Source organism: Danio rerio, chromosome 23, assembly GCF_049306965.1.
Source record: "Danio rerio strain Tuebingen ecotype United States chromosome 23, GRCz12tu, whole genome shotgun sequence".
Taxonomy (NCBI): Eukaryota; Metazoa; Chordata; class Actinopteri; order Cypriniformes; family Danionidae; genus Danio; species Danio rerio.
In genome coordinates this window covers 40,087,124-40,111,997 of record NC_133198.1, presented here as the reverse complement: position 1 = coordinate 40,111,997, position 24,874 = coordinate 40,087,124, and the positions used below count along the sequence as shown (strand labels likewise).

General features: G+C 35.3%; 1 protein-coding gene across 2 annotated transcripts in view; it reads left to right on the top strand.

Moving 5' to 3' along the window:
• The window catches only part of acap3a (ArfGAP with coiled-coil, ankyrin repeat and PH domains 3a), a 162,377-nt gene that overhangs the window by 46,058 nt on the left and 91,445 nt on the right, over positions 1-24,874 (top strand). For both annotated transcript variants that reach the window (XM_073939299.1, XM_073939298.1), the window contains exon 2: positions 22,763-22,820. In XM_073939299.1, the coding sequence (XP_073795400.1) occupies positions 22,763-22,820 (58 nt within the window). The remainder of the gene's footprint in view (positions 1-22,762; positions 22,821-24,874) is intronic.

The window sequence follows — 24,874 nt, the reverse complement described above, 5'->3', positions numbered from 1 at the left end:
TCACTATAAATAACCAGAGATTCTTACCTCAGTTATCTTCGTCCTATAGAATCCCTCCTTCCACCCCTACACCTCCCCCTTTCCTGGACAGGGCGGCACGGTGGCCCAGTGGTTAGCACTGTTGCCTCACAGCAAGAACATCACTAGTCCAAGTCTCTAACAGACCAGTCAGCGTTTCTGTGTGGAGTTTTCGTGTTCTCCCCATGCTCGCGTGGGTTCCCCCCATGTTCTCGAGTTTCCTCCCACAGTCAAAAGACTGAGAAAAAGAGGATATGGATGAACTGACTAAACCAAATTGGCAACATTGATGAGCTCTTATTGGCCGATCACACTGAACACACTTTTTGCGTTGAGAGGTGCCTTTTTTGAATGATATAGTGACGGCTGCAAGCGTTTTGCTCGCTGCTAAGGCGCCCTGCGCACCTCGTATTTTAGCCGCCTGCTGCGCTTCATGCTTTTGCCCTTGTGTGCTGCGCGCTCTCAGTTGAAAAAAGTCAACTCTAAGCGGAAAAAGCACGTTACGTTACTCTCGTCTTTTTCACTCTTCAAGCGAATGAAAGCAGAGGGGGGTTTCTATTGAGGTGACAGCAATGTTTGTGTTGTCAAGACGACTACGGAGACTCTTGAAGATGGAGGAGAGACTTGTGGTTGCAGTTTTGAGTTATCCAGAGCTGTATGACTTCACAAATGTTGAATATCGCAATATTATTAAATATTGAAATTATATTAATATCAACAGCAACACTCTCGCACAGTACCCAGCTGATTCAGTCGTTGCCTAGCGACATAAAGCACACAACGCTTCTTTTTTTCTCGTCAACAAAAAAAAGGCACTGCAGTGCACCTTACGTTTTTGGAACGTAAATGCGCGTTCGGTGTGATCCACCCCTTTAATCAGCAATCCCTAATCGTCTTCAACCATTAACAAGTAGGGGAGTTCTGGAGACCTACCTGAGCTCAAACTCCTTTCTTGCCCTACAAACGAGAGAGCCCTGGGCTCGAGGATCTTATAAGCTTAGGGCTCTCTCCGGGACATACATGCTTTATTACGAATCATCAGCTAAGTGTGAACTCTTGAAACTTAAAATAATTTTTGATTCCCCTTGCAGTTTAGAGTGTACGTTTTTTTTTTCGTCTTTTTTTTTCTCAATAGGAAATGTGTCTAGCAATTCTGGCTTATTTTATTTATTTATTTTTTTTTTTCAGAAGAAATGTGGAAAATAAACTTAAGATGCAAATTTCAATGCAGCTTTTTTGTTGTTGTTGAAAACTCCATCTCCTTTTTGTGAGTGCTTTATCTGTGAATGCAGATGCATCAGGAAGGAAGTGACCCCAAGCTCCTGCTGTAGGGATTCACTCTTTTGTGTCCTTTCTCATTTCCTCTGATCATATCAAGACAAAATCAGGATATAATGAAATTTTAGATGAACGAATGTGTCAGTTGAGCATTTGAGCTAACACTTTAAAAAAACATGCACACATAGACCACCTCTCTGTGTTTCCAGTCCCAGTGTGGTCTGTGCGAAAGGAAGTGACCCCGAGTTTTGACATGTGGGTGGTTGAGCATTCCTTCAGCGGCTGTAAAGATATAACATATTGTGAGCGCGAGCTGTGTGGGGTTTTCGGATCTTTGTTTGTCCCTGTCGACTTCAGCTGACTTGTAAAGCGAAATCATGTTATTTTTTATTAGACTTCTCTTTGAAGAAAAAAACACTTGCTCTTTTCTATGATTACATAAAACCTGTCAACCCCTCCACTCATTTCACAATGTGTGTATAATATATAAATAAGGTGTATGTTAAATCTTATTTTTACATGCATAAAAATATATAAAAATATGTATAAAAAAATATATATATAAAAATATATAAATAAAAAAATATATATAAATAATAATATAATATGTATGTAAAAACATATACAGTTGAAGACAACATTAGCCCTCCTGTGAAATTAGAATTATTTTTTTAATATTTCCCAAGTGCTGTTTAATGAAGAGAAAATGTCTTTACATTTGTAAAAACTGATTTCTTTTGTCTTTGCCATGATACCAGTACATCTTTTTACTAGTTATTTGGCAAGTTATTAGTATTTAGCTTTAAGTGTAATTTAATGGAAAGGAAAAGGACATTCAAATAAAAACAGGAAAATATAATAGGAAATACTGTGAAAAAATTATGTGGAATTTTTTTAAAAATAATTTACATTTCTCAGGAGGGCTAATAGTTTTTCAAGTCTGTAATAAATTAAAAGCAAAGTCTATTTTTATTTGTCACTATTTTGTTGACAATTACATTTTCTTTTAATTAAGAATAGTTCATTCATTTATTTTCCTTCGGCTTAGTCCCTTGTTTATCAGGGGTCACCACAGTGGAATGAACTGCCCCTTATTCCGGCATATGTCTTAGGCAGCGGATGCCCTTAATAGCCGTAACCTATTAATGAGAAACACTACAGCCAATTTAATTTATTTAATTCAACTACTGCGCATGTCTTTTAATTCCTTCATTTATTCATTCATTCATTTATTCCATTCATTCATTCAGATCATTTGTTCGTTCATTCATCATTAATTCCATTTATTCATTCATTCATTCATTTATTCATACATTTATTTATTCATTCATTCTATCATTCTGTTCATTCATTCTGTTTATTCATTCATTCATTCATTCATTCTTTCAATCTGTTCATTTCGTTCATTTTGTTTATCAATTTCGATCATTCCATTTATTCATTCATTTATTCATTTATTCCGTTCATTCATTTATTCATTCATTCATTCTGTTCATGCATTAATTCTGTTCATTCATTCATACATTTATTTGTTTATTCCATTCATTCATTCATTCATTCATTCATTCATTCATTCATTTATTCATTCATTCTTCTTCTTCTTTGGCCTTAGTCCCGTATGGTTGCGGAGTCGGCTCTTTTGGAACAAGTCCTCCATTTAGACTTTTCCATATGATAACGACTTTTTTTACACATTCCGGCCGGCCTGTCGTCTGAGCCTGTCAACCTCATACACTCATACACTATGGACAATTTAGCCTACCCAATTTACCTGCAGCATGTCTTTGGACTGTGGGGGAAACCGGAGCACCCGAAGGAAACCCACGCGAACACAGGGAGAACATGCAAACTCCTCACAGAAATGCCAACTGAGCCGAGGTTCGAACCAGCGACCTTCTTGCTGTGAGGCGACAGCACTACCTACTGCGGCACTGCATTGCCTTATCGCCTCCGCCTTTCCGTATATTCATTCTGTTCATTCATTTCATTCATTTATTCTGTTTATTCATTCATTCATTTATTTTGTTCAATCATTCATTCATTCATTCTGTTAATTCATTTCGCTTATTCTGTTCATTCATTCATTTATCCCGTTTATTCATTCTGTTCATTCATTTATTCTGTTCATTCATTCATTTATTCATACTGTTCGTTCGTTCGTTCATTGGTTCGTTGGTTCGTTCATTCATTCATTCATTTATTCATACTGTTCATTCATTCATTCATTAATTCATTTTTTCACAAAAGCTACTCTTATATTTTATTTTCAGTCTTTTGTATGACAAAACAAATTAATTATTGAGAGAGGTAAACAGTAATATATTGTATGTTGTTAATCCCATGCCCTAACCCTTTGTTCATTAACTCAATAAACAAAACAAGAAAAGTAAATGTATAAATACAAAAATAAATGAAGTCCATTAGATACAGAAATACATCAGAGAATAACTGGATACAGATGGGGAAAAAATTTTAAAAAATGACAAAAGTTACAGGGTGCCTGCACTATGTTTAATAGGCAGACCTTGGATATAGTCAAGAAAGGGATACCAAAGGAAAGCTGGAGAGTAAGCATCTTAGCTTTTCAGGTCTGATTCAGTAAAAATATCCTGTGTTATACAGTAAAAATTATTCTAGCTTCTTATATTTGAAAGCGGTTTCTCTTACAGGGTGTGTTGAATGATTTAATGAATGATGTTTGGGTTTGTGTCAGGAGTGTTGTGTGTCAACGGATCTCCCTTCGCCCTGAGCTGTCAGATTGTTGAACCCTGGTGTGAAGTGTGTCTTGCTGGACATCCACACTAGTGAAAACTCCCACACTGCACTTCTCTCACCTCTTTGTATTGAGCACATTAACACCTCTGCACGTCTGGGGTGGTTTTTTGGTGACATTGCCTCATATTTTTGTCTAGAAAACATCCGACTAAGCCGACGACCGCCATGCTTTTCTCACACATGTTCCTCACAGAGCAGCGATTAGGGAATTGTTTGCACGCACAAGCCAGCTGGGTTCACTTTCACCCTGCCAGAACAGCTCTAAACACTGATAACTCACTGCGGATCTGGCCGTGGTGGCTCAGCAGTGTCTGGACTAGGGCGTGCATGAATGATGAAGATTCTAATATTCAACTTGCAATAATTAGTCTAAAAATAAAAAACCTTCGGATTTTGCCAAATCGCTTTGGTGGCTGATTCCATGATTCCATGATAAATACTGAGAATGCAAAGTAACTAGCAGTTATAGCTATATTCAACAACAACAACAAAATTAATAGCAACAATAGCACTAATTTATTATTATTTGTAATCATTATAATTGATTTATTTTGTCTTTGCCATGATGACTGTACATATATTTACTAGTTATTTTGCAAGATATTAGTATTTAGCTTAAAGTGCCATTTAAACAAAGGAAAGGGAAATAAAAATAAAGGAAGGCATAATAATTTAGGAAATACTGTAAAAAAGTGCTGTAATTTTATTTTAAATAATTAAATTGTCACAGGAGGGCTAATTATTTTGTTGTTTTTGTTTTCTGTAAAAAAATAATGAAAAGTCTTTTTATGACCAATAAAATTGGTAAAATATTTGTATTTTTGTGACTATTTTGTTGACAATTACATTTTCTTTTAATTAAAAATAGTTTTAATTTAACTAGACTAGGGTGTGCATGAATGATGAAAATTAAAATATTCAATTTGCAATAATAAGTCCAAAAATAAAAACCTTCATATTTCAGAACTCTCTTTAATGGCTGTAAATGGAGTGATTGCATGATAAATGCTGATAATACATACTAAAACTAGCAATTATAACTATATATTTTTTTAAAAATGGCAAGAATAGCAGTTATGGGTTAGTTCATCCAAAAATAGAAATACTATTATTAGTTACTCACCCTCTTCTCGTTCCAATCACCATGAGAGCTTTGTTCATAGATATTTTAGATGAAATCCTGGAGCTCTCTCATCTTCCATAGACAGCAATGATCACAACAATTGTCAAAATATTCAGTTTGACTTCAGTGGTTCAACTTTAATCATATGAAGCTCCAAGAACATTTTTGTGCACCAAAAAATCTGTAAATTACTTTGTTCACTTATGCCTTACACATCAGATTAGATTGCTGTACCATTGCCCTTAGTAAATCTCTTTTACATATCTTTGGCTCTAAATGGAGTGATTCTAAGTTAAATACTGAGAATGCAAACGAATAGCTATAACTGCTAGTTTATTTAAAATAAAAATGAATAGCACTTAAATGGTTAGTTTACCCAAAAATAAAAATTTTATTGGTAATTACTCACCCTTATGTTGTTACAATCACCACAAGACCTTCGTTCAACTTCAGAACACAAATGAAGATATTTTAGATGAAATCCTGAAGCTCTCTCATCCATAGACAGCAATGATCACAAGAAACTAAAAAAAAAACAATTACTTTGTTCGCTTATGCATTACACGTCAGATTAGGTTGCTTTACTATTGTCATTAGTGAATCTCTTTTAAATATTTTTGGATGTAAATGGAGTGATACAATGATAATAACTGAGAATGCAAACTAAAACTAGCAGGTAAATTAAATAAAAAAAATGCATGGCAAGAATAGCATTTAAAGGATAAGTTCACCCAAAAATGAAAACTGACATATACTGTTGTTTATGTCTTACCCTTTTGTCGTTTCAATCACCATGAGACCTTCGTTCAACTTCAGAACACAAATGAAGACATTTTAGATGAAATCCTGGAGCTCTCTCATCCTCCATAGACAGCAATGGTAGTAAGAAAAGGAACCAAAAACGTTGTGAAAATATTACAGATGACTTCATTGGTTCAACTGTAATCATACGTAGCTCCAAGAACAATTTTGTGCACCAAAAAAAAACAAAAAAACTTTACATTATTTTGTTTACTTATGCTTTACACATCAGATTAGATTGCTGTAATATAGCCTTTTAGTAAATCTCTTTTACATACCTTTGGCCATAAATGGAGTGATTCCATGATAAATACCAAGAATGCAAACTAAGACTAGCAGTTATAAGAATATTCAACAAAAAATGAATGGCAAGAATAGCACTTAAAGGGTTAATTCACCCAAAAATGAAAATACTGTTGTTTATTTCTCACCCTCTTGTCATTTCAATAACCATGAGACCTACATTCATCTTCAGAACACAAATGAAGATATTTTAAATGAAATCCTGGAGCTCTCTCATCCTCCAAAGACAGCAATGATCACAAGAATAGGCACCAAAAACAATGTCAGAATATTCTGTGTGACTTCAGTGGTTCAACTTTAATCATATGAAGCTCCAAAAAACAATTTTGTGCACCAAAAACAAAAAGTTAAATTACTTTGCTCGCTTATGCATGTCAAATTAGGTTGCTTTACTATTGCTCTTAGTAAACAAGCTCCCTGAAATGTTGTATCAGACAAAATTTTAGTACACCTATATACAGTCTTAGTGCATGATTCAACTACAGAAGATGACAGACTACTACAGAGGACTCTTTTTTTAATATTTTGGAGCGAGATGCTATCGGTCAAATCTGATTCAATTTATTATGCTAAGTTGAGCTAAAATTCCTTTCGCCAGACCTGGAAGGATTTAAATCTGGTGCTGTTTAGCTCTAGGGAAGTTGTAAAATGAGCCTATTTGCAAAAAAAAAAAAAAAAAAAGTGGCGTGTTCCTTTAATTATTAATATGCCATAATTCCAAAAATTGGCCACCCATAGTTTGTATGAGGAAGGGTCCGGGTGGACTGCTCTCCTCTCCTCTCTTTTGCTTGACTGCACACTGACCTTTTCCAAAATCAACACACTTCTGCCCAGAGATGTCTGAGAGCTGACGTCTCTCTCTGCCCCGTCTGTTTTCGGCTCGTCCTCCTCACGCCACACACACCCATAACGCTCGCTTGGGTTAAATCCGTCTGTGGCTTTATGGAGAAGTCCCACTCTCACAAGAGACTAAAACCAGACGTGAAAAACAAAACAAACACAGACGCTGCGAGTACTGCAGCTTTAGGGCAGAGGAGTAGCATCGCAGAGAGATGTTTAGGGGGGTAATGTACTATCATTAGCACAAAAATAAACGTAGCTATCTGTGGAGGATGCATTTATGATCATAAGAGGAGTTATTATGCAATTGATTTACATTATTAAATACAATTATTATCATTGCCATGCTATTATTTTCATCAATTTATGCATCATTGTAAGATATGATACGTTTTAAATAAGTGATCAAGTACAGCTAAACTCACCAAGGAGGAAATGTTCCTGTATTAACATCTGTGTTGATTTTGAAATAACAATCAGCCAATCAGAATTAAGGGATACATTTACCATCACTTCTACATGATTGTTATTATATAACCTTTATTGGTTTCTGATTTTGGGAATAATGTACAGTTATGTTTGGGTTTGGGGCAGGGAATAGGTATGGATTGCATTTTTTTAACAAAAATGATGTTCCAGGACCAACATGGGTATTAATTCAGGATTGCATCTTGGCAAAGTCACGTTCGAATGTGGGCAAGCAAATATATTCAAAACTGATTCTGATGTTCAATTAATTGATTATTTAAAAAAAAAAACATTATTTTATTGCACTCCATGTCACAATCAACAAACACGCTTAAACACGCAGATTGCCATAGAATAAATCCAAATTTAAATGGACTGCAGATCCAGTCATGCACCACTCACACGCACCTGTTTCACATTTCACTGATTGCACACATTCACAACCGGAGAACTGTCGAGGAATGTTTACATGGACTTTAAAAACAGCATACACACACACACACACACACACACACACACACATCAGTGCTGAGTCTTGTTTAACTGTTTTGTAAACATTACAACGCGTTTCCCTTGCCTTGTCTCGCCGGTTTTGAGCCTCGCTTTGTTTTGTTTGTTTTACTGTTTATTCCTGTCTGCTGCCTGCCTTCTGACCACACACCTATTATTTGTTTTACGACTCTGGATTATCTGCATATTCCCGTTTGTCCCTGTGTTGGCTGTTACCTGCCTGACCATTCTGTTTAATAAACCTGCGTTTTGATCCGCACTCCGTTGTCCAGCGTCCCATCACATTACAACTCCACAACCAAATATTTTCACGATTTTAAAGGATTTTTCTAATATTTGATGAATTCAATTGTTGTTAAAATTAATTGTGATGCATTTTCTACAATTTTTATAATTAACGTTATATTATTTTTTCTATTATTGTTGTTTTATTAATGTTTTTCTGTATAGTCTGTAAGCCATTTTAGCCTTTTTTGATCATTAGCCATCAAGTTGGCAAATTTGTTTTTCAAAATCTTTAAAGTGATCAGTAAAGTATTTCTGTGTGGAGTTTGCATGTTCTCCCCGGGTTGGGGGGGGGGGGGGGGGGTTTCTCTGGGTGCTCCGGTTTTCCCCACAGTCCAAAGACAAGCGCTAGAGTTGAATTGAATAAACTAAATTGGCTGTAGAGTATAAGTGTGTGTGTGAGAATGAAAGAGTGAAGGGGTGTTTCCCAGTACTGGGTTGCAGCTGGAAGGGCATTCACTGTGGAAAACATACAGTATGCAAGAATGGTTGGCTGTTTAGTCCCTTGTTTATTTATTCTAATAAACAAGGGACTAAACTAATTGAAAATTAATAAATGAATGAATAATGTTATATTACTTTATCTGTTATTGTTGTTTTATTAATGTCTTTCTCTATAGTCTGTAAGCCATTTGTGCTCCATTAGCCATCAAGTTGGTGAATTTGTTTTTCAAAATCTTTAAAGTGAACAGTAACGTATTAAAAATGTAATTAAACATGTTGTGTTTTCGCCATACTGCTCAAACAAGACCATCAGTTTCTTTTCTCCTGTGCCATTTTTTGTATTACAGTTTTAAGTAACAGTACAATAATCATTGTAATAAATGCACTTTATAATATTGTAATGCTTATTCAAAATGCATTTGGGTTAATATTGCAACATTAATGACAAATTAATCAAAATCAAAATATTCTGCACTTTGGCTATACTGTTGTTTTGAATAGTGTTTTTGGACATATAGCCGTAGGCTGCAGGAGAATTAGGGCTTTTACTGAATATAAAAGGTCCAGACGGGGCACTAAGAGGCGTACAGTCTAAGAATAGACACGCACACTCAAACACACACACACACACACATGCGCACACACACACACACACACACACACACACACACACACACAAACACACACACATTTATTGCTATCTTTATGGGGACTTCCCATAGATGTGATGATTTTTATTAGGGCTGCACGATATTAGAAAAATCTGATATTGCAATATTTTATTCTTCTGTGATAAATATTGCGACATAAATACAGTTTCACAAGATCATTAAATAGCTCTATTTGACAAAGGAGTTTAACATTATTTAGGAACATATTCTTCGATCAAATAAAAATGTTCTTTTGTTTTCATTTTCAAAAGAAATAAGAAGAAATAAAGTGAGTTTTTCCTTAAACAAGCCAAATGATTGGCTGATGAGGTCAGTAAAATGAGCTTGTTTTTGTTTTGAAATGTAGAGATTTGAACGAGAAGCAAGACACAATTATTTAGTTTTTGCATAAATCTTATCAACTCTATATAAATAATTAAATGCACATCCAAACATCATACTTTTATGTGTCCAAATGCTCTACAATTGAAATTAAATGCTCATTAACAGGCCTTAAAAACATGCAGATTATAAACCTTTACTTCATTATGGTTAATCTTAGCAGTGGCTCACACAAATCATATGTTCTGTAGCTCCTGGCTCGCATTGCGATATCAATGCTGAAACAATATAATCTGCAGCCCTCATTTTTATACTGTACAGACTATTTTATAATCTACAGACTGTATATTCTAGACCCATAGTACTAAACCTAAATACTACATTTACTTAACATTACTAATGTAAATGTATGAACAAACTAAACTCTAGTACTAAATTACAATTTTAAAATACTTAATTTTTCTGATTCATGAGCCGTGGGGGACCAAACAAATGATCACAATTTGCTTGTATTGCTATACTTGTGGGGACATTTGTTCCCCAAGACATAAGAATACAAGGTACATACAGACTTCTCTTTGAATGACTCATTTAAACATGGTTTCAAAAGCTCCACTAGAGCACTCAGAGCAATCAATCAATCAATACTCAGCCCAGTGATGTCATTTCAACCATCATCATCATCATGACCTCATTTGGATGGAGACCCTGTTAGCGAATCGTTTTTTCTAAGGCATCTCAGTATGTGCAGTGAATATCAGTGTTGCTGTATAACAGTGAAAATATCACTAGAAAGCACACTCAAAACTATTAATTGGTGTAGCCTAATGTACAGTAATTATGACACACATTTACAATGCATGCCAAGGCAAATTAAACCCACGGTAAATTTATTTTGCGCTGATCAAATCACTTTCGGTTGAATTATCTTTTGCACTGAACAAAATCCCACCTTCGGGCTTGAAACTTCAAATTAAAAGCTTTTATCTAATAAAAATGGCAAGCAGAATAAGATCAGTGCTCGACTTATAAACGTTTCAAAATCCACCCTGTTCACAGACGTTCCTCTTTTAATTAGCAGAAGGACACTCGATAGCGGCAGCTGTGGTGTTTCTTTCATTGTCCCCATGGATGAGGCTTGTGTCCCTCTCAGCCGGTCCCTTCTGGCAAATACGTCAAGGTCAATAATGTGCTTCCCTCATGCACAAGCGCACACCCGCCGTCGGTATGGCTGGCAAATATAGACGTTTCATAAAATTCGTAACATATTGTTCAATGGCTTGATTGCTGGGTAGTACTTGTCTTTTAAAAGGCAGATGTTGTCTTTGTCTGGGCATTGTTCTAGATTGAGTCTCGTTATAAACAAGCTCTGTTCTGCTTGTCTCTGGATGTCTGGAGGGTTTTGTGGGTGTAAACGGAGCCCGGCCCTGCTGGAGGATGTGATGTCAATGAGTCACCGAGCCAGAAGCAAACATATTCTGCTGGTTCAGCATCTCATCATGTGTTAGACTGAACTCTCTTCACTGGCGAACGTTACTATATACTCTACATCAGGGGTCTCAAACTCAATTTACCTGGGGGCCGCAGGAGGCAAAGTCTGGGTGAGGCTGGGCCGCATAAGGGATTTCACAAAAAAAGTCCTCAAATGTCATTATTAACAGTTTTAATTATTTTTTCTGAACATGAAGTGTCCTGAACATTAATAGAACATTGAGTGAAGATTATAAACAGTTCTTCTGAACATGGCATCTTTTGCCTACTCCTTACTGCCAGAGACTTGACAGCGCTTCTTCTCACAAATCTGAACCACATTTGGCTTTAGAGCGGAAGCAGTTGAGACCCTCAGTATGGCTTGAAGATGATCATTATGAAGTCTAGACCTGTACTTTGACTTATTGAAGTTCAAGGTGGAGAATAACTTCTCACACAAATATGTGCTCCCAAAAAGACCTAGTCCTAGGGAAAAAAGTGGGGGAACTCACTCAAAACTTCCATTCCCTCACCTAAAAAAAGGCGTATATATGTATAAATAAAACACCCCCACCCCACTCCAGTCACATCAGTCTGTACCAGTCTGTATCTACCTATAATATATATAATGCAGGATGTAGCTGAGTGGCAGGCAGGGGCGGGAACAGCTTACCTTGGTTCTTCCCGCCCGTCACAGCGTCTAACAAAGGGGCGGGGTACGTGGTGACGTCACCGGCATCCCCGCTCCTTTGTTTACACGGCGGGTGGGGAATGCCAGTGACCGTTGTGTACGGATAGAATCAGCGGAGCTGGAAGCGCTCTCTCTCCCCGCTCTGCTGATTCTGTCAGTGTACAGCGGTCGGCGCGGGCCACAAAATATTGCACTGAGGGCCGCAAATGGCCCGCGGGCCGCGAGTTTGAGACCCCTGCTCTACATCGTCAGTCTCAAACTGGATTCCTGGAGTTTTGCTCCAATCCTAATGAAACACAGCTGATCCAAAGAATTAAGTTATTTAAAAGAATCCCGAACAGCTTGATCAGTTAGATCAGCTGTGATGGAGCAAAACTGTGCAGAGCTGCAGCCCTCCAGGAATTGAGTTTGTCACCCATGCTCTACATATATACTGTAAGCTTAATTATACATTGACGACAGCTATTTTGATCCTGTGTGACCTGTAAGAGGTGGCTGATGAATTTACAAATTCGACAAAGATACATAAATTATATTAGGCTGTTTTGTTTGTGGCTACTTCACTCTTAAAAATGAGATTGCAACTGGACAGTTTGTAGTGATGTCATAAATGATTCATTCATTTATAGGTTTTTATAGTCCTTGTTTATTTTGCTAGCACACATTGTTTTTTTAAGTGAACCATTAATCTACTACTAAAACAAAACTGTTTTGATAATCTTTAGTCAAAGTCTGACCATTTGCTTCCGCATTTGAAGTGGTGGATCTTCTCTGATGTCAGTTTGACGGCTTCAACCACAATATTCTTAGCCACGCCCCTCTTACTGTTAGTCTGCTATGAGGGAATGATGCGCAAAAGTCCCGCCCCCTCCTCAATATTCAGTTTCTGCCGGAAGTACATCTACATACTGAATTAAAAGTCTCAGAATCTTCTAGTTCACTAGCTTGCATAGTTCGGGCTTGTAGTGCTGCGCATCGATGGATTACCATCAGTGTTTAGACTATCAGCAGTGAATATTAAAACACACTGAACTGAACTGAGCTAATCTAAACTGAACTGAACTTAAACTCTGAAAACTGGACTGACACTGTTTCAATTCACTATAATCTTCTATGAAGCTGCTTTGACACAATCTACACTGTAAAAGCGCTATACAATTAAAGATTAATTGAATTGAATTGAAAGTGCATGGTTTCTGAAAGAACCATTGTATTTATTGTGAAGAATACTTTTAATGTCCTAAGAATTTTTCTTCATAGATGCCAAGAAACTTTTTTTTTTACACCAAAAATATCAAGACCGCAGGTTGATCTAATGACTTTTTGTTCTTTTAAATCTATCAGGTAAGCTGTCACAGCGTCAGTACACTGCTTTAATCTTTCGCTTTCATGCTTGTACTTAGTAATTTTAAGATACTGTTCGGTGGTTCCTGTTAATTGTCCACCCTTTTTACCAACCAAGTTTGTTGAGGCCATTGTAACAGCACAGATCACTCTGCCTATGCATGCCAGAGTCCCATGGAAAAAGTGATTGACAGGTATTAATTTGTGTGTAACTTATCTTTATTTATGATTTGATTGTGGTTAAAACAAAGACCATGCTGGTCTGGTAGTTAAAACAGTAGGCAACAAATAATTAATTCGTTATGAATTAATTAATCATTCATAAATAATAGATTCACCGCCGCCTGCGATGACGATGCCATCATCGATCGTGATGTTTCACATTAGACATCATAAGATGCCAAATTGGCCGACATCTTCCAACCCTATTTGACACAGACTGCAGCGAGAACATCTTGCAAATATCTGATAGGGACTATATTGTTTGTGACATCATAATCTCTGAAATCTACATAAATCTCGCCTCTCAATTTGATGTTTCCTTTAACATGCACTAGGTGGTCAGCAAATCAGAAATCTGGGCCAACTGACCAATCTGAGCCAATTTAATATTTGTAAGGGAGGGGCTTTATAGAACCAGTGAGTCAACAGATTGTTTGTAGGAGAACAGAAAATGTGGTTTAGAATATATGTAAAATTTTTAAATATTTTTTAAACAGTGCACTACAAACACAATCAAGCCCAAATAGCTGTCTGGCCTCGCCTTTAAAGTCAGCATTAACCAGAAGTTGCTGAGACTTTTATTTCAGTATAGTTGATACTTCAGACTGAAACAGAATATTGAGTAGGGGGTGGGGCTTTCTTTTTGCACATCGCTCTCTTGTAGCAAAACTAACAGTAAGAGGCCAGTGGTTTATAGAAATAAAAATGCTAGGCTTCAATTCGACATTTCAACCATTTCTGATTAAGTTTGACTGAGTCTTTCCGTATGTGTAACAACAAAAACTGTGTCAGATTTTTGTTATTACATAAAGAAGTGTTGTCTGTTATTAGATTTAGATAGCTTTCCTGTAATGCTTTTAATTAATTCATTTATTTTCACATGTTTCTATGCAATTGTAATTTACTTACCGCTGTCTTTGTTTGTTTGTTTTCTTATTTTTCTCTTTGTAACAATGCAGTTAATATAATTTGTATTTTCCTTCTTGTATATTAATCTCCTCATTGTATTTACATAATTCATTCAAGAATAAAAAAAGAGGGGTGTGGTTAAGAATATTGTAGCTGAAGTCGTCAAACTGTCATCATCAAATAAGATCCGTCATTTTAAATGTGTAAGCAAGAGGTCAGACTTTGATCGATGACTACCAAAACTCTTTTGTTTACTGGATTAACTTCCATTTGTTCACCTAAAGAATAACAAAGTGCGCTAGCAAAATAAACATTGTAACTTTAAATTTTAAAAGGAATTTAATAGTGTGTTTCGTTTTCCAGACTCTTTTAAAATTGCTAATATGAGCAGGATTGTCGAATATTAGACAGTGAAGTCCGCCTTTTCATTGGCAAGATCAAGTGAAAGTCAGACATGGGCAGGGTTTTGCAATTGTGGGACTGGCCCCCGAAGCGGTTGCCATGGTAACCGGCCCGCGGGCAGCGTGTGCATCCATCCTGGGAGTGCCATGTGCACTGAGCTGGCATTGTGGAGGAGGAGAGGGAGAGCAGCTGCTGTCCTCCACCCGCCCGCCAAACACAGCAGCCGCTCAGACAGATGCAGAGATGCTGGACCATCAGCTTTCCATCCGTTTCAACATTCTCGCAAACAAAGAACAAAGTCAATCAATAAATAGATGCAAATTAGGTGCATTTCCATCAAGTGGTTTGGTTTTTTTTTCATAACCTATCAAAGGGATAGTTCACTCAAAAAATGAAAATGTCCTGTTCATTTAATCACCCACAGGTCGTCCAAGATGTAGGTGACTTTAAATCTTCAGTAGAGTTAATCAAACAAGATTTTGAGCTGAATCTGTGGTCCCTTTTCGATTTATATATTGACACTGAATGATGATTGGTGTTTTACATTCAAAATAAACACATATAAGTCCAAAACAATAGCTGTGGTTCCTGATGACACACTGAGGTCTTGTGAAGCCAAATTGAAATTGGTCTGTGTAAGAAATTGAACATTATTTACAATATTATTAGCTACAATCCACGGTATGATCAAACAGATATTGGCGCATGTGAGAGTGTAGTCTGATTGTAGTCTTGTTGCTTGCAACAAGATTGTAGTCTTGTTGCTTTTGATGACAATAATAGCTAATAATAAAGCTAATAATATTGTGAATAATGTTTAATTGATTGTTTTGCTTCACTAAAGACCACAGATTCTCATACACATTTTCTATAATGTGCTACTGAAGAAAAAAATCACCATCTTGGATGACCTGTGGATGAGTAGATTAATGCTGCGTTCACACCAGACGTGGAACGCACTTAAAGCGCGAGTGATTTACATGTTAAGTCAATGCAAACGTGCGAATAGACATCCTGTGGTGCAATATGCGCGAATGGCGCGGCGCGAATGATGCGAACTGCGTGAATGGTGCGGTGCGAATGGCACGATACGCGCGAATGGTGCAGCGCGGTGCGAATTGAGCGTTTTGCGCGTTTGACGCGTGTTTCGCGCGAATCACTCGAGTTCGAAAATCTGAACTTCAGCGGACATTCGCACTGCGTTAACCAATCAGGAGCTTGCTCTTGTGGGGGCATGATTGTGACGCATCGCCTGTTGTCGGTGTTCCGGGGGAAATCCTCCAGCCTTCACCGACAACAGTTCATCAAACTGGGCTTGGCTCAGTCAGAAGCACTGCTGAAAGCCTCCGTCATCCAGGTTCAGTTTCTGGAGGAGTTTATGAGCTCATAGTGCTGGATGCACCCCTGAAAGGATGTAGTGGACTCAGACACGACCCTAAACGTATCTATGCTGTTTTTCAGTCTTCATAAAGCCATAAACACTGTTATTTTCTTCATAAAATCCATGTTATCCATGTCACCGGGCAGACAGAAGCCCTGCCCATTATGCAAATCCGCGTCTGTTTTGACGCGCGAATAAATCGAGTAACCTCAAATGTACATGCTGCGATTTATCCGCGCGTTCAGTGTCTGGTGTGAACACAGCATAACAGGATTTTTTTGGCTGAACTATCCCTTTAACCAAGGAAAAGGAGACACCATTTGTGGAAAAAGTAATTAGGGCCGCAAGATAAATCAAAATTAAATCACAATCTTCATTTAGCAAAAGCTGTGATTTGTTATTTTACTTCAAAATCGCACTTCAAAAAATTGCCATTTTTACTATTTAATGAATGAACGAACTGTCATTCATTTTGAACAAATCTCTTTATATGACTCATGGAGTGAATCATTCATTTGCACATGCGCACATAGCCACAGTCATATCACCCTGCAGCCCAAGACCAGTAACTCACTGAAGCTAAACAGGGCTGAGCCTGGTCAGTACCTGGATGGGAAACCACATGGGAAAGCTAGGTTGCTGTTTGAAGTGTTGTTAGCGAGGCCAGCAGGGGGCGCTCAACCTGTGGTCTGTGTGAGTCCTAATGCCCCAGTAAAAGTGAAGGGGACACTACACTGTCAGTGGACACCGTCTTTCGGATGAGACGTTAAACCGAGGTCCTGACTCTCTGTGGTCATTAAAAATCCCATGGTACTTCTCGTAAAGAGTAGGGCAAACCTGGCCAAAGTCCCTCAATCAGCCCTTAAGATCATGGCCTCCCAATCATCCTCATCCACCAAAGTGGCTCTATCACTGTCTCTCCGCTCCACCAATAGCTGGTGTGTGGTGAGCGCACTGGCGTCGTTGTCCTGTGGCTGCCATTGCATCATCCAAGTGGATGCTGCACACTGGTGGTGGTGTGGAGAGACCCCCCCATTCATGATCGTGAAGCGCTTTGGGTGTATGGCCATACACAATAAATTTGCTATATAAATACACACATTACGAGCTCGCATGCCACCTTGGGGTGGTCTGTTTTGTGCAGAATGCGCATGTCTGGCCTTAAACCATATTGATATGAATGATATTGGATAATCCCGCATCGTGTTGGGGAATCATATTGATATATCCCCAGAATACCGGTATTGTTACAACTTCTCTTTCCGGGGAAGCCAGAACGAATTTATCGGTATTTTCGTATATACAGACCTTTCCGGAAAATAATTTACTGGAAAGGTCTGTGTAATAGGGGCTACTGTTGAAAGGGGCTATAGATTATTGCATTACATTTGAGAGTATTTCAGTTGCATTGCTGTCCATGCAAGGGCACAAAGCTTCATCAAAGTTATGTTGTGTCCAAAAGATGAACAAAAAAGACCTTTTATCAATTTTTTCTCATGTGACACTTTAAAATGTGCATTAAAACAGAGGTGAAGGAAGCCTATATAGTGTCTCGCTCCAGATAAACTTCATCAAGACGTGAGGCTTTATATAAGCTGGACCTGAGTTTGTTGTCAGGGCAGGATTCCCAGAATGAGCGAATGTTTTTGTAGGGATAAAAACAGGCCGGAGCAGGTTATATAAAAATCCAATAAGAGCGGTTTGAGTGAGTTCAATGAGCAAACAACATATTAAAGGAATAGTTCACCCCCCCCCCCCCCCCCAAAAAAAAATTAAAATCAAAGGACCCTCAAGTGGTTCCAAACCTGTATGAGTTTCTTTTTTCTGCTGAAAACAAAAGAAGATATTTAGAACAATGTTGGAAACCAGCAGCCATTGACAATGAAAATCAATGGCTGTCAGTTTCAACATTCTTCAAAGTATCTTCTTTTTGGTCGACAGACGTGAAAACTTTAATGATTAAATGATACACCTTTAAACATTTTTGGTTTGTGATTAGATTATGTTTTAAACAGTTTTAGAGGAGTTGTGATTACATTTCCAGGAGTTCTGGGTGTGTTTCTGTGGAATTGCTGAGGTGTTTTCAGGGTTTTTAGCATTGCAATATGGTGTTTGGATTATTCTGGGTGGTTTCTACTAGACAGTTGCTCACTGGCATCTCAAAAAGTCCCTCTTTTAATGTGAGTTAAGGGGTGTTGCAGCTTTTTATTTCCTGCCAGACCAAAACCACAGTCAGTGCTTTTCATTTCATTTTAGTTCTGGACATGTTTGCCACTTGTGTAACGTTTGAGATTTCATTCTGTGCGTATGCAGAGTTTCATTCTGTGCGGATGCTATATTTTTTATTTTGTTGTATTTTTTATTTTTATTTTTTACAGTGGATTCATTTATAAAAAACACCCAAAAAAACAGCAACAATATTAATAATAATAATAGTAATAATAATAATAATAATAATAATAATAATAATAATAATTATTATTATTATTATTATTATTATGCTCTATTTATAATTATTTGTCTGTTTCCTTGGTTGTTTGGCACTTCATATTTTTTGGGTTGAATTTGTTTATTTTTCTTCAAAGTGGATCAACTTGTGTCACCCAAAAACAATGACAAATAAAATAAATAGATATAAATAATAAGATATAAAAATGGAACAGTTAAAATCAAGATAAATATGTCAAATAAAATATGTAGAGTTCAAATTATAATTCTAAAAATAAGAAAATATAATGTTTATTATTATTATTATTATTATTATCATCATTATTTTTATTATTATTATTATTATTATTATCAGCTTCCTTAGTTTTTTGGCACTTGTGTAACATTTAAGATGGTTTCAGTTTGTGTGTAAACTGTTTTTTATTTTGTTGTATTTATTATTATTATTATTATTATTATTTTTACAGTGAATGCATTTGTATCACCCCAAAAACACAAATAAATTGATAGAAATAATAAGATATAAAAATGAAACTCAATTAACAACTAATTAAATATGTAAAATAAAATATGTAGAAATCAAATTATAATTATAAAAATAAGAAAATATTTTTAAAATTATTATTATTATTATTATTAATAATAATGATGTTGATGATGAGGGGTCGGGTATATTAACTCAAGTGTGTGTGCGCATTTGTGTGTGTGTGTGTCCGTAGTACTCGAGGCACAATTGTTTCTGCTCTAAATGAAGAGCACGTGCATCATCAGCACTGCAGCCTCCCTCAAACGCACACACACACACACACACACACACACACGGAGCACAGCGAGAGACAGAGCGATTAGCAGACTGGATGACAGGCCAAAATATTTCTGATTTCTGTGATGTGGCCCAACGTCAAGCCTGAGGCTTTAAACCAGGCCTTTAGAGTTCAGAGGAAAAGCCTTTCACACACAGGATGACAAGAAGCAGGAGATGTCCTGATCTCTCACATATATTAATATTGAATATGTTCCATGCGAGGTGGGTAAAGACAGATAAAGTGGGTTAATAAAATGACTTAAGCCTTTAACACTTCATGGACATTCACGAGTAAATGTTGGCCTTTTCAAGGTCCCTTAAAATCCCATAATCTGGATAATATTTGTGTTAGCCAGGCAGTTTTATTTTTTTTAAGTATAATATATTTTGGTTTTGTTAAGTTTAAAACAAAGTATCAAATGTGGTGAAAATAAAAATTGATTAAAAAAATATATAAAACTTTTATTTTATAAAATAATTGCTTGCATGGTTTCCGCTACATTCATTCTTCCGTGACGGGGCGCACACCAAAATTCCTCCCGCCAAAGCTACATTACAGCTTCTCATTCAAAACCTACAGTTGTTGCTGTTTTTTTTTTTATAGCGGGTTATAATCGCACCAAAACTTATTAAAATGTAAGTGAATTATAACAGAGCAAACTTTTCTGTAGTCATAGTAGAGTTGTGCGTTATTTGTTTAACCCTTAAGGTTATATGCTGACTGACTGATGCGTGAGGCCAGCAAACATGATGTAGCTTCCAGTTAGGATGAACACCGTTTCCAAAATTATACTTTATTTTTAGACAAATATCTGTGGTTCTGCATACAGTGACTTCATCTTGCTGGAGTTTATGGCCATTTCACTTTACTTCAGAACGCATTAATGCCTCTCTGTAGTTCTATTGAAGACATTCATAACGATTTCTAGAAAATCTTATAAATGTTGGAGACATACTCATACATGTCCAGAATAACCTACTGTACCACACCTTCTTCCATCATCATTATATTTTACAGGAAAGCCTGAATGCTTTCATACTGGTGATTTGACTGACGCCAGAGGCGATCTCTCTGTGATCGTTTCGTTATAAATTTAGGATTAGTTTACGAAAAAGGTATTAATTCGCAGGTCACATGTGTTCCGAACTGTGGGTTGTGAGTCATGTCTCAACCGTGATCCGTTATACCCCTATTTTCCAGCAGATGTCTATCCAGCTGCAACCCAGTACTTGGAAACGCCCATACACTTTCACGTTCACGCTCATACACTACGGCTAATTTAGTTTATTCAGTTCACCTGTACCGCATGTGTTTGGGCTGTGGGGGAAACCGGAGCGCCCTGAGGAAACCCACATGAACACGGGGAATATAAGTGCTTTTTCGTACAGTGCTTAAAGTTATGGAATGGACTATCCATCAGCATCAGGAATGCTGCTTCTCTGTAATGTTTAAAGAAACTTCTTAACATCCGGTACCTGGTCCAAGAAGTCATCGACTTTCGCTTTAAGATTTAAAGGGCCAGCACTGCACCAGACCCCCGTAAGTGGTTTTGTTTGAAAGTGTAGAATTTATATTTTATGCACGTATGCATCACTTTGGTTTTTATTCTACTGTACAAAAGTTATTTACACTTAAATACACAGTATTTTGGACACCCGAGCTGGGTATTGAACATTGGTTCATTTTCATATTTTTACATATGACACATGTACAAAGTTATAGCTCAAATGAAAGCTCTTCCCGGTGCTCATACGGTTCTAGCATTCTTTTTACTGAATTATATTCACATATCAAACAGTTGCCGAATGAATTGTGGTGTTTCCATGGCGCAGAAATGAAAACAATACATTTATGATCAATAAGCAGCCCCAGATAGCACAGACAACTGTCATCTCTTACCTTTTGCTGTGCTCTTCAGGGCCATTCTCCTCTGTTTTGAGGTTATGTGCATAAGTAATCCTTTTATATGTCTGATGTGGTCCAAACACAGTGAATTATGTTTGATCAAACAAAAGAATAGTGAAAGATGAAAACAATGATCGCTCCCTGTGTACAATAACTTTTGCATAGATTATGGTGGAGACATTTTTCTTTTTTTCCTATGATTACAGACATGTGCAGGAACCACCTAAATTAATTACAGCACGCTAGACCACACAGAACCTAAAAGGTACTCTTTCAGATTTGAGTTTATAAAAAAATATATACAAAAAACGCCTCTTTTTTTTTTTAGGTGTTTATTATATATATTGCATTTACACCTCTGGATGTGGATTTGGGAAGCTTTTAAATTTGGGTAGGCAAAATCCAGGTGGAAATCCCCAAAATAGCACTGAAGTATTAATTAAAATTGTATGTTTTTTATGTTATAGTACTTTAAATTTAATCAAAGTGTGTTAATTTGCTTTTGTTTTCTGATCATTTTACTTTTTTAGATTAACATTTTGACATTTGTTTAGTTTAGTACCAGTTTTGAATATCTAATACAGTAGACCAGATTTTTGTTTTTAATTATTTTTTATTTTAAATCTTAGTTTATATGTATTATATTTTGTATTTAATTGTCCATTTAATTTTTCAGTTGTTTTGTGACTTTTTTGTATTTAATTTGAACTTTTTATTTTTGCTTTTGTTTTCTGATCATTAAATATTTATATTTTAATATTTTTTTAGTTCAGTACCAATTCAAAATATTTAATACAGTAGATCAGATTTTTTTCTTTAAAATGATATCGCATTTACACCTCTGCATGTGGATTTGGGAAGCTTTTAAATTTATGTAGGCAAAATCCGGGCGGAAATCCCAAAAATTGCACTGGAGTTTAACTGGTTAACTTTTTTGATTAATTATTTTTGTTAATTTTATCATCCAGTTATATTGAATGGTTCATATTTTATTGTTTTATTGTGGTCTTTTTTTTACTGTTTTTATTGTTCTGCTTTTTTTGTCTTGTATGCCTGTTAGTGCTTCGGGTCTAATAAAAGTGCATTATAAATAAAATGTATTTTTATTATTTTTTTATTTTGTATTATTTTTTTTATTTATTATTTTTATTATCGCGATAACGATACTTTTCGATATACTGTGCAGTCTTACACTGAACACATTTTCAATATGATATTAAATCACAGAAATGAAAAGCAGATCCAACAACGACGTCTTTTTGTTAATCTGTTCCGGTGTTTACTCATCAAGATGCTTCCGTCGTTCAACCAAAATAATCCACATCTTCATCTCTTTCTGTTTTCCAGGGCAAATATCGACGAGGTGGAGACGGAGGTGGTGGAGATTGAAGCCAAGCTTGACAAGGTCAGACGCTTTAAAACCCGACATATTGACCTCGTAACCCCAACAGAGTGCATTTGACAATCACAGCTTATTCATTTTCTTGGAAATCTCATCTAATAATACCCTCGAGGAGTTCTGTAGCCAAACACTGACATCTGATGACTCTCCAACAAGGTCAAGCGGTCAAACATAGGCTTTAGGGATCACGGGATGTGCAAATGTGTGTGTAAATCCAGCAGGGAAAGCAGAAAGATGGCTGGTTTGTCATTAGAGAGCAGCAGGAGCATGTGCGGATGATGGAGAAATGTTTGTGGTTTATGTCGCGGAGATTAGAGTATTGTGGATTAACGTACAGTGATGGTAATCCTGTTTAAATGCTGTAAAGATGGTTGGAGCCATCTTTGGTTGGATTGGTTGGACAATCTAACACTGAAGTGTAGGATAATTCTTCCAGTACTGTAGACTTAGGGGAGTGTTTATTAGATGGAAACTTTTATTTAGATTTTTTTAAACGTAATTATATGCTTTAAAATAGCATTTTATACTTAATTAGATAATTTTTTTATTTATATTTATTTTGGTTTCCGATCATTTTATTTATTTCATATTAATAATTTAACCATAATTTTCTTACCACCTATTTAGAAGTTCTAATAGAGTAAACCATATTTTTATTCTTAATTTTTATTTATTTAATAAATTTATTTATTTATTTTATTTCATTTTTTAATTTCATAAATGCTTGTTTAAATGTATTATATATTGTATTTAATTGTTTTTGTTGTTATTAATTTTTGTTATTATTAAAGTTGTTATTTGTTTAATTAATGGATTTATATATATTTTTTTATTTTATTTGTTTGTATGAATTCATTTATATAAAAAATTGTTTATATATTTAATTTATTGTATTTAATTGTTTATTTAATTTTTCATTTGTTTTGTGACCTTTTATATTTAATTAATTTTTTTTATTTTGCTTTTGTTGTCTAGTCATTTTATTCACTCTATATTATAATGTATTTAATATTTTATCATTTTATTTTATTTTATTTTATTTTTATTTATTTTTTTTATTTAGTGTTTTGCTTGTTTTTTGATCATTTTTTATATTAATATTTTAAAATGTATTTAGTTTAGCACCAATTTAGATGATCTAATACAGTAGACCAGATTTTTGTTATTAATTTGTTTTTTAATTTAATGTTGTTTTTTATATTGTGTGTTGAAATAGTATTATATAGTAGTAATATAAATCATTTGCTTTTGAAATTTGCTTTTCTGATCAGTTTATTTGTTTTATATTCATATTTTAAGTTGAGTACCAATTTTGAATATCTAATACAGAAGATTTTTGTTTTTTAATTTAATAATCTTTTATTTACATTTTTTATTGTATTTAATATTTTATTATGATTATTTTTATTTATATGTTAAATGTTAGTTTATATGCATTATATTTTGTATTTAATTGTTCATTTAAACTTTCATTTGTTTTGTGACTGTTTTATATTTATTTTATTTTATTTTGCTTTTGTTTTCTGATCATTTTATGTTAATATTTTAACTTTTATTTAGTTCACTACCAATTTAGAAATATCTAATACAGTAGACCAGATTTTTTGTTCCTAATTTTATTTATTTAAATTTTATGTTTTTTTATGTTATAGTACTTTATATTTAACCAAAGTCTGTTAATTTGCTTTTGTTTTCTGATCATTTTACTTTATTATATTAACATTTTGCCATTTGTTTAGTTCAGTACCAATTTAGAATACCTAATACAGTAGACCAGATTATTGTTTTTAATTTATTTTTTATTTTAAATTTTAGTTTATATGTATTATATGTCGTATTTAATTGTCCAATTAATTTTTCAGTTGTTTTGTGACTTTTTTTGTATTTAATAAGAACTTTTTTTTATTTTTGCTGTTGTTTTCTGATCATTTTATATTGATATTTTAATATTTATTTAGTTCAGTACCAATTCTAAATATTTAATACAGTAGACCAGATTTTTCGTTATTAATTATTTTTATTATTTTTTAAAAATATTTTTATTTACATTTATTTAT